This window comes from Bos indicus x Bos taurus, chromosome 1 (assembly GCF_003369695.1).
Source record: "Bos indicus x Bos taurus breed Angus x Brahman F1 hybrid chromosome 1, Bos_hybrid_MaternalHap_v2.0, whole genome shotgun sequence".
Lineage (NCBI taxonomy): Eukaryota > Metazoa > Chordata > Mammalia > Artiodactyla > Bovidae > Bos > Bos indicus x Bos taurus.
Window position 1 is genome coordinate 144,142,323 of NC_040076.1, and position 11,287 is coordinate 144,153,609.

At 52.0% G+C, this 11,287-nt stretch overlaps 1 protein-coding gene across 3 annotated transcripts in view; it reads right to left on the reverse strand.

Annotated features, from left to right (window-relative positions):
* Positions 1-9,555: 9,555 nt before the first annotated feature.
* The window catches only part of ITGB2 (integrin subunit beta 2), a 29,316-nt gene continuing 27,584 nt past the window's right edge, over positions 9,556-11,287 (reverse strand). For all 3 annotated transcript variants that reach the window (XM_027547675.1, XM_027547685.1, XM_027547694.1), the window contains exons 15-16: positions 10,224-10,390; positions 9,556-10,037 (exon numbers count right to left, since the gene is read on the reverse strand). In XM_027547675.1, coding sequence (XP_027403476.1) covers positions 9,975-10,037; positions 10,224-10,390 — 230 coding nt within the window. In that variant the 3' untranslated portion in view covers positions 9,556-9,974. The remainder of the gene's footprint in view (positions 10,038-10,223; positions 10,391-11,287) is intronic.

The window sequence follows — 11,287 nt, forward strand, 5'->3', positions numbered from 1 at the left end:
TTTACTGAACCCTGTGCTGCTGCAGCTGCTGACACCCTGTGAAGGGAGTTCGGGGAGGAGTGGGGCACTCTGTGCTCAGGAAACTGGTGGAATGCATCTTTAGATAGTTAGATATTTTCAAGAACTGATTTCCTGATCCCAATCCTTGCACCTCTTCATATCTAGAAAAGCACTGAATCCCTTCATGGTGACGTCAGCTCCTCATGACCAGCAGAGAACCTTTTGTAAGATAAGTGCTTGATTCCATGTACTCCCTCTTCACCAAAATCACGTATAATGGCCTTCCCCCCCTACCTCTTTGGAGCAGTCTCTCATAACCATCTGAGGTGCCGTCTCCTGGGCTGCAGTCCTCATCTTTTTAAGTCGACAGTTGCTGCACGTGAGTTTTCTCTAGTTGCACCGAGCTGGGGCCTCTCTCTAGTTGTGGTGCTCAGGCCTCTTCTTGTGCTAACTTCTTTTGTTGCGGAGCATGGGCTCTAGACTCCTGGGTTCGGTAATTGTGGCACACAGGCTTGGTTGCTCCTTGGCATGGGGGGGTCTTCCTGGACCAAGGATCGAACTGGTGTCCTCTACATTGGCAGGTGGATTCTTAACCACTGGATCACCAGGAAAGTCCAGAAGGCAACATTTTTTTTCATTCTAACAACCACAGGACAGCCATGTGCTGGCTCTTGAAAGACACTGGGCATTTGTCACATTAACCAAGACACAGTGTTCACGGCTGCATCTCAAACGCTGCCCTCAGCAAAGGCATTTAAAATCCAACTGAGGTTTTGGGATAATTAGATAATGAGGAAGTTTAAAAAATAGTAACTAGAGCCTTAGTCCCTGTTTGAAAAGGTGGAGGTGGTGACAGCATTATTAAACTTGACGCATTCAATTGTCAGAGAGCATCAAGCTGATGAAAAATGTGAAATACAGCACTTTCTGGAGAAACTGATTGTTGTTTGCAATGTGAAATCTGTTTTTGCAAGCACAATGGTTAAGGAATTATACTGACACAATCACAGTGGAGTCAGCTTGGGAGAAATAATTGCAGCACCCCAGCAAGATGGAGCAGGCTGTCCACAGACAGAGCAGACCAGTCCCAGTGGGCGGTGGCCTAAGCCCTGGTGGCTCTGGAGCGCCAAGGCCCCCTCCCCAGGAGTGTGCATGTGGGAGTCACTCAAGTTAGGCATTTTCACCTGAATTTCTTGCAGGAAAGGGGACCCCTCAGGGCCTGAGAGTGGGCAACACTCAGAAATGAATTGTCCAAGTAAACAATAGCTACCGACAAGCAAGAGACTGCGTTGAGAAGGGGCGCTCAGGCAGAGAGCAGCAGGGTAAGGGAACCCAGGAGGACCACTCTGCCATGTGGCTCAAAGTCTCAGGTTTAATGGTGATGGGATTAGTTGCCTGCTTGTCTCTGGCCAGTCATCTTGACTCAGGGTCCTTCCTGATGGTGCACACGGCACTCAGCCAACACGGTACCAGCAAGGAGAATTCTGGGAGATTGGTGGGACACGTGGGCTTGTGTGTCCTCTCTCCTTTTGACCTTTCCCGAATCCTTCCAGTTGGTGGTAGCTTGTTGGTTCCGAGTTCCTTATCGGGACCTCCTGTTGTAATATAACCCACGCAAGTGGTTACTATCAGGCCTGGTCAGGACGGACGACTTCCATCAGTGATTCCTGTAACATGTCGTTTTTATTAGGTGGTCGAGCGTGCCATTGATTTTCTCATCATTGTTAGTATATTCTATAGAAAGTTAAAGAATGACTTCCAGAAAGGCTGTGTGAAAAGATGAAAGCTTCTACCCAGACAGGTCGCATTTTAACCCCTGGGATTATTTTCAGTTCAGCTGAGGACAAGGGAACCCTTGAGCACTGGGAGGGATCTGGGAAGGTCTGCAGGGCTCTTAGATAGGCAGGGGTCATTGGGAGGGATGGACAGAGGCAGAAGACTGTGCTGAGTGCCTGGAGCCCACTTTCCATGGCTGGATTGAGAGACGGTATGGGCCATGCATGCACCCCCAGGTATGAGGATGGCTCCAAGGAGGGCTGCAAGCAGGAAGGCTCCCCAGGCCCTGGCAGGTCGGGCCTCTCAGGGCCCTAGGATTTGTCCTGGACTGAAGCAGGGGTACTCTGCTACCCATCTCTTCCCACGTGGGCAGTCAGGATCCTTAAAGCAAGGATTTAAGGATTTGTCCTGGACCAAGGCAGGGGTACTCTGCCACCCATCTCTTCCCACGTGGACAGTCAGGATCCTTAAAGCACTTCCTCTCAGGGACAGGAAGGGGGCGCTATGGACCCCTCCACCAGTACCTCTTTCTTTTTCAATTGAAAAAAATTAGAGGGCCATGCTATGTGGCATGCACACAACACTTCTCTGACCAGGGATGGAACCCGAGCCCCTGCATTGGAAGTGCGGAGTCGTAACCACTGGACTGCCAGGGAAGTCCTCCGCCTGCACTTTGACAAAGCAGAAAACAACTTTTTCCCAGGTCATGCCAGGGAGGCAGGTTGGGCCTGAACCTAAGGGTTCACCCCGAGGGTCCACTCTCCTTCCTGGGGTCTCCATCCTACCAGGAGAAGGTGGAAACATTTCAAAAGGATTATTTGCAAACTAGCCGAAATAAGTCACAAAAACAGGAAATGGACTGAGTCTGCTGTTCATAGTCCTTCAGGCTCCTGATCCTAGCCACTAGACCAGTGGTCAGTGACCAGGGCCCTGGCCCTTTAGCTTGGCTGAGAAGAATTGCCATAGAGATGGAAAGAGGTGAAGTAAGTATTTACTAAGCGGAAAAAGAGTGCAGTACAGGGGGTAGACACACAGGAGTTCTGTACGTGTGGGTGGACACACAGGGGTGTGATACGTGTGGACAGACACACAAGATACAGTTCAGGTGGACAGACACACAGGCCGACTCAGAGGGAGAGCCCTTGAGATGCAGACTTGCACCCTCGTGGCAGATTAGGTTACTTTTATGAGGCATTTCTTCTGGGCTTCCTCTGACCAGTCATTCTGGTTTCTCTAGTTCAGTTCTTTTCTGGTATATCTCAGGGCGCTCCCACGTGTGCACACATCTCTCAGCCAAGACGGATTCTATCACAGAGGCATATGGGTGGAACATCCCATGACATCCCTCCCCTTTGACCTCCCAGGAGCCTTTCTGAGCGTGTGTGGTCAGGGAGGTCTCCTGACCTCAGGAGTGAGAGATCTGTGGCCTGGGCAGGGCCCAGCCTCCTCTTTTAATTGTCCTGCTATTCTCATCCTGAAGTTTCAGTCTACAGGGAAAGAACGTTCAAGGGCTTTACCCTGGTGGGGGTGGCATCTACCTCCCGCCTCAAAGGCATCCACTATTCTAGTTCCTCACCTGCCCAGGTCCTAGGTCTCAACAGTAAGAGGCCCTCAGCAGTTAGAGTTTAAAATAAAAGTAGATGACTCAATGGACCTGAGTTTGAGCAAACTCAGGGAGATAGTGAAGGACAGGGAAGCCTGGCGTGCTTCTTGGGTTTGCAAAGACTTGAAGACGACTTTGCAACTGAACAAAAGGGACCAAAAGCCAGATGCCCTCTACATGTGTCCCTTTGCAGGTCTGCTTGGGATCCCGAGGATTCTGTGATACTGTGATATAGTAAGAAATATATGTTTGTTCAAGGCACAGAGCTCCTAGAACTCTTGGAATTTCCTGAGTGATGAGTGAAAAAATATGTGTCTTGGTTACTCACAACAATCCCCTTTCAACCACATCAGAGTTTGTTCAAGCTGTGACCTTTGAAAAGTAGCTGTGGATGGGGGCTGGTTGCCAGGAGAATTTCCAGTCCCCTTGGCAGTCCGACCTCCAGGGAGGGGAGAGGGGCCCAAGTGATATGATCAACCATGCCTAGGCCTATATAATAGAAATATTATGGGAACCACCTATCAAAACTGCCTGCCCTGGCCAGACCTGAGAGTAACCACTTGTGTGAGTTATCTTACAATGGGAGGTCCTAGTAAGGAATGCAGAACTAACAAGATACCACCAATCAGAAGAATTTAGGAAGATTAAAAGGAGAGAGGAGTCACTAGCCCACATGCCCTACCAATCTCCCAGAATTTTCCTCGCTGGTACCATCTTGGCTGAGCATGCGTGGGCCACCAAGAAGGACCCTGAGTCAGAATGACTGATCAGAGACAACCCGGAAACTATGCCCATCACCATAAAACCCGAGACTTCAAGCCATATGGCAGAGCAGTCCTCCTGGTTTCCCTTAACCTGCTGCTCTCCGGCTGGGTGTCCTTTCTCAATAAAGTCTCTTGCTTTGTCAGCACATGTGTCTCCTAAGACAATTCATTTCTGAGGGTTACACATGCAGGTCCCCCCTTCCTGCAACAGAACCTCCATAGAAACCCCAAAAGGGCAGGGTTCGGGGGGCTTCCAGGGCGAGGAGAGTGGGCTCAGAGAGCACAGAAACCCTGCAGCCCTTCTGGCTGTTCATTCATTACAAAAATAAACTGGTAATCTAGTGAATAAATTATTTTCCAGTTCTGTGAGCCCCTCTGGCAAATTAACCAGATCTCAGAGCGATATAGCTGGTCCATCAGAAGCACAGGTGGCCTGGGACGGGCAAGGATGGGGGCGGTCTGGTGGGACTGAGCCCTTATATCTGTGAGATCTCCAGGCAGATGGAATCAGAATTAAGTAAAATTTGTGGGACGCTGGTCAGTGTCCTCAGGGAACTGAGTTAATTGCTTGGTTGTGTGGGAAAGTGCAGATAGCAGAAGTGGCCCACTGTCCAAACTTGCCCAGATGCAGGATTTCCCAGGATAAGGAAATCTGAAGGTTAAACCGGGTAATCCCTTTGGACATCCCTGGTGGTTCAGTGGTTGGGACCCCGTACTTCCACTCCAGGGCACTCAGGTTCATCCCTTGTTGGGGAACTAAGATCCCACATGCCATGTGGCTCGGCCAAAAAAAAAAAAAAAAAACCCCGGACATTCCAGGCCACCCTGGATAGTTGGTCACTGGGCCTGGCTATGAACCATGCCCCCACATCATTCTGATACCCTCCCTCCCCCCTTTTCTCCTCCCTCCCCACCCTGTGTGTGCCACCTGCCAAGGGTCACGACCTGCCTGTATGGGAACCCAATCCTAAATTATCCATTTGGGCTGTGTGCTTGCTCTGCCATGGTTCAGAGCTTTTCATAGCACAATCCCCTGGTAGGGGCAGGGGGGCAGAGGTTGAGGGAGGGCCCCCCTGACCTGTGGTCCTAGCAGCATCTAGCTCCTTCCCCGGTGGTATCGGTGCTGGGATGGACTGGCCTAAGGAGACAGGATGGTGCACGATGGAGGTGACATTGTTAAAGGATAAAACAAACCCACAAAATTAGCTTGTTGAAATGCACCCACAGTCTAGAAACAAACATCTGAAAGGTTGTCGTTGAATGAAAAGACTGCTGGGATTCTTGGCCTCCAGAGGAGAAGAATTCAATCCGGGGCCAGAGACTTGATCTGAGGCTTGATCGCTCAGAGCTTTGCGTAATAAAGTTTTATTAAAGTATAAAGGAGATAGAGAAAGCTTCTGACATAGGCATCAGAAGGGGGCAGAAAGAGTACCCCTCTGCTAGTCTTCAGCTGGATGTTATATAGTCACTAGCAGTCTGTTAATGAAAGAAAGGAATGTCTTAAAACTCAGAATGGCACCAGGCTCCTCACCCATAAGATGCATTTTGGGATAATCTTGGCACCAAATGGTTCATCCTGGGCCATAAAATGATTAACTTGAATCTTGTAGAAGGACAGATTACCATACAAATAGCTTTGTTTACATAAATTGGGGGAACAATATCTGAGTATAACATACTGGTTTGTCAAGTAGGTTCTGAGCCATTAGGCAGAACGACTTGAAGAAAGAGTCTGGAGTAAATGCATAGCACGTTAACATAGCTTAAGACAAACATTTCCATAAGAAAAATGCATTGGTTATCTCAAGGTTTGAGAATAGTTAACTTCAGGTGAAACCAGGTGTCATTTTGGCAACACAGTATTTTAAGAGAAACCTCCTTTTAAATTTGTATAGAGAAGAAAAAAATATGCTAGTTTGTTTCCTCCTGCCGCTTAAGAGAGATAAAAATGTCTGACACTTGCAGGCTATTTCCTCCATTTGGAGACCCCTGGCCTTCCTGCCTGTTACCCTCTCACATCCGCGGAGTTGCTTGTATAAGCGAGGTAGGATTGTGACCCTATCTGAGTCTAAACCTGTGTTTAAAGCAGAGAGTGAAGGAGAACACTACAGGATCTGGAGGGTGAGGCTCCAGCTGTTTTTTTCTGGTCCACAGGCTTGTGCTGCCAGGAGGAGGTTTAGCTGGAGGTTTGGGGACCAAATACCCATAAGGGACAGCACCCTTATGGCAGAAAGTGAAGAGGAACTAAAAAGCCTCTTGATGAAAGTGAGAGTGAAAAAGTTGGCTTAAAGCTCAACATTCAGAAAATGAAGATCATGGCATCTGGTCCCATCACTTCATGGGAAATAGATGGGGAAACAGTGGAAACAGTGTCAGACTTTATTTTGGGGGGCTCCAAAATCACTGCAGATGGTGACTGCAGCCATGAAATTAAAAGACACTTACTCCTTGGAAGGAAAGTTATGACCAATCTAGATAGCATATTGAAAAGCAGAGACATTACTCTGCCAACAAAGGTCCGTCTAGTCAAGGCTATGGTTTTTCCAGTGGTCATGTATGGATGTGAGAGTTGGACTGTGAAGAAAGCTGAGCACCGAAGAATTGATGCTTTTGAACTGTGGTGTTGGAGAAGACTCTTGAGAGTCCCTTGGACTGCAAGGAGATCCAACCAGTCCATTCTGAAGGAGATCAGCCCTGGGATTTCTTTGGAAGGAATGATGCTAAAGCTGAAACTCCAGTACTTTGGCCATCTCATGCGAAGAGTTGACTCATTGGAAAAGACTCTGATGCTGGGAGGGATTGGGGGCAGGAGGAGAAGGGGACAACAGAGGATGAGATGGCTGGATGGCATCACTGACTCGATGGACGTGAGTCTGAGTGAACTCCGGGAGTTGGTGATGGACAGGGAGGCCTGGCGTGCCGTGATTCATGGGGTCGCAAAGAGTCAGACACGACTGAGCGACTGAACTGAACTTGGGGACCAAGGGGTCACAGCGTGGAGAGGACTGCACCTTGTTGTGAGACAGGGAATAAGATCACGACTGCCTGCCTGTGTAGATGCCAATGCGCAGCAAGGGCAGGGGGACCCCACCCAGGAGGGCCCCAGAGGAAGGAGCCACTTGGGGGAGATGCCAGACGGACTTGCCTGTCTGACACTGGGGGGTGGGGGTGGGGGCGTCTGCAGGGCCTCGAGGCTGGAGTGGGGCCCCTCAGTGTGCAGACCAGGTGTGAGGAGGGGCTTGCCTGCCAGGGTGGCAGGGAGCGTAAGGTCAAGACCAGGCACACGCAGAGCCACCCACATAAACCAGGTGGGGAGCCGGGGTGACCTCCGGCCCAGCGTTGTCTGCAAGAGAGTTCATGTTGTTCAATTGGGTTTTAACATTTTGGAAAACCAGCGCCCGGTTCTCCTGGGCGCGGAAGGATGCAGCACCACGAAGGTGGTAGAAGGTTGACCTTGGGCTGCTCTGTATCAAGCCCTCGTACTTATGAACAGGGTAGGAAGGAGAGACGCCTGGGCGCTGGAGCGAAGGCTTCGAGGCGGGAGCGCGCCTGCGCCCTCGGCCACGTTCTGTGATTGGCGGCCGGATGGCGAGGCGGCAGAGGCACTAGGTGGGAGGGGGAGCTCCCCCTGCAGGAGAACAGGCAGCAGTGCAGGTTACTAGCGGCAGAAGCCTAGTGGGTGAAATGTGCGTGTGTGCTCAGTCGCGTGCAACTCTATGCAACCTGATGGACTGTAGTCCGCCAGTTTCCTCCATCCAAGGGATTCTCCAGGCAAGAATACTGGAGTGGGTTGCCGTTTCCTCCTTCAGGGGATCTTCCGGACTCAGGGATCGAATCGGTGTCTACTGAGGCGCCTGCACAGGAACCCTCCCTCTAGTGCCACCTGGTGGGCGACATGGGCACTTTTATTTCTTTAAACCTTGCTCATTAGAAAAGACCCTGACGCTGGGAAAGATTGAAGGCAGAAGGGGACGACCCACTCCAGTGTTTTTGCCTGGAGAATCCCAGGGACTGCGGAGCCTGGTGGGCTGCCGTCTATGTGGTCTCACAGAATCGGACACGACTGAAGCGACTTAGCAGCAGCAGAAGGGGACGACAGAGGACGAGACGGTTGGATGGCATCACCTACTCAACAGACAGTGAGTTTAAGCAAGCTCTGAGAGATGGTGAAGGACAGGAAAGACAGGTGTGCTGCAGACCATGGGGTTGCGAAGAGTTGGACACGAGTGAGTGACTGAACTCAGTTCTGGACTGCGTGCCCTTCCCTCTCAGCGTGCATCCTTTATCATTTCATACCGGCAGGGAGGCTACCCTGCGTGTACCTTCGTGAAGGCAGTGAGCGTCTCTCCTTTGCCCAATCTTCTCTGCAGTGACTGGCAAAGGCAGAACTTCATAAGTGCTGTTTGAATAAACAGGATGTTCTTTTTAACAAAGCATTATGCTGGGGTTTTAATAAAGAATTATATATTTTAGGGAAAAATAAGGACAAATTTCATCTGAAACTATGTCTAGGCATTTGAATATATATCACAAACATGCACTCCATACTCAACATCTGTCTGCCTCTCTTAGGCCTGTGTAACATGAAGAGAGCCAGCACCAGCCGGGTTTCAGAGGATGTATTTTTTTTTGCTGTTTTTCATTTTTGGCTGTGCTGGGTCGTTGTTGCTGCCCAAGGGCTTTCTCTGGTTGCCCTGAGCAGGGGCTGCTCTCTCTCTGCAGTGAGCTTGCTTCTCTTGTTGCACAGGCTCTAGGGTGACCAGGCTTCAGTAGTTGCGGTGCACGGGCTCAGCTGCCCTTTGGCATGTGGGATCTTCCTGGAGCAGGGAAGGAACCCGTGTCCCCTGCACTGGCAGGCGGACTCCCAACTCCGTGACCAGAGAAGTCCCAGAAAATCTTAGTTTACGGGAGTACGGCCCTTCCTTGGGGATCCAAGGACTGCCCCATCCTCACGGGCTCTCACTGGCCACACCTGGACCCTGACCCATACCAAGCGTACTGAGACTGGCAGATACACACAGGTCTCAGTGATCACGGTGGGACCTTCCCTCTGCTGTCATCACACATCGGATCAACGTGACCTCCAGGTCACTCTAGAAAACAGCCCACAAGAAACACACTCAAACTCTGTCCCATCATTAGCCGAGAACAGGTGTAGACAGTGGAGAGGGGGACAGACGCCCACTTTCCCATCTTGCCTCAGCCCTACTCAGGCTCCACAATGGGACCCCCTTGTGGGGGTCTGCTCCTTCTCAAAGCAGCTTTTGAGGGGGACCCAGGTAGGGACAGAGAGAGGCTTGCATGGGCCACAGATGAGGAAGGAGAAAAAGAGAACCCCATGCCCTGGCCCAGAGGCCACACGGACCCTCAGAGTGCAGTGGCAGAGGAGCAGAGCCTGGCTCCCATGAAAGCTTCTGCACAAGAAGATTTTATTGATTTTTTTTTTTATTGATTGGGGGCAGCATAACCAAGGGGATGTAACTTCATACCCTGAGAAGTTCACACATAAATAATTCTTCATCAGACTGCTGTGCTAATTTTTACAAAGGACCTGTGTGTAACCATACAAAATGTAGGCAATTCCTTCTCTGACTTGCTATCAAAAGTCATTCATATCAGAAGGGGTAGGCTGGCCCTTACCATGAGCCCATAGAATAACCTGGCCACGCCCATCATTCTGGGGCAGAAAAAGCAGTGCATTTTTGGTTAACGGTGAAGTTGTCAGCCACGTCCACGAGGCAGCGGGGTCACGGTCAGCCTGCTGGAGGGGACGTGGAGAGGGGGTGTTCCCATCTGGGTGGTGCAGAAGGCCTTGTCTTCACCGGGCACCCCTAACTCTCGGCAAACTTAGGGTTCATGACTGTCGTGGTGGCACTCTTGAAAAGAGGGTTATCCTGGTGAGAAAAGCAAACGTGGCTTGTCAGCACAGGGAGGAAGGCGCTGGGCTCTGGGCCACAACAGTGTCCACTGGGGGTGGACGAGGTTCAGGGGCGGGGGTGGGGCAGGCGCACACGCCCGTGGGGACGCCTTGGCTTGGAGGGTAGGAGGTGGGCCTTCGCAGGGACCCTGAGGCCACTCACGTTGTTCCACTGGGACTTGAGCTTCTCCTTCTCGAAGCGATGGTACTCCCTGAGGTCGCTCAGGTGTGTCAGGGCCTTCCAGATGACCAGCAGGAGGATGCCGACGAGCACGACGCCCCCCACGGTGCCCCCCACGATGGCAGCGATGTTGGGGCCCTTCACACACTCTAGGGCACACATGTGGTGTCAAGGCTGCCCCGGCTCCCAGGCCCCGGGTGTCAGCCCTGTCCCTGCACGGTGTCCAGGTCCCACTGCCAGATCTCTGTGGCAGGTAGTAAGCAAACCAGCCCTGGCCCCGGCCCCCAGCCCAGGAGAGCCCAGAGCTGAGCACAAGGCCAGGCTCCGCGGTTCCCAATGAAGTCGAGAGGGCCCTTGTTTACAGAGAAGGAAAGGGGGGCCCGGATTGCCAGAAACCAGGGCCAGACTCTGGCCTCCCACCCAGACCACACTGTATCAGAGTTTAGGGGGGACTCTCCTCATGCAAGCATTCCCGGGGAGACTCACAGCAGCAGCCTTGGGAATGGGAGGCAGGGTCCCAGTGCCCAAGGGGGCTGCACCCAGCCTCCTGCTGAGCTCAGGTGGGGGTCTCTGGACTGCCACATGCCCACTTTGGCTGCCGACAAAGGCACCGCACTTGGTGCAAGCCCCTCCCTGTCTGCCTGGCTGAGGGCACCGGAGTCCGTGGTGGCACCGCACTTGGTGCAAGTCCCCCCGTCTGCCTGGCTGAGGGCACCGGAGTCCGTGGTGCTCCCTCGTTCATCACCCTGGCCTTTCCAGGGAGCCTCATGTCCTTAGAGACTAAACACCGTAGCCACAGCTGCCCCAATCCAGACCTGACGGCACATCTGCTCTGAAAACCCAGGGAGAGCCATCCACCCCAGCAGGCTGGGCTCTGCAGCCCTGGGGATACACAATGGACTGGGCCCCACATGCCTTCCTGGGGGTCCTTTCCTGGGGAGGGAGAGCGGGAGCAGATCCCAGTCTTGCAAGAACCTGGGTGGACAGCTGCCACATGTCTGCTGCGGTCACCCTGGAGGCTGGCCTGGAAGCCTGTGCTCGTACCC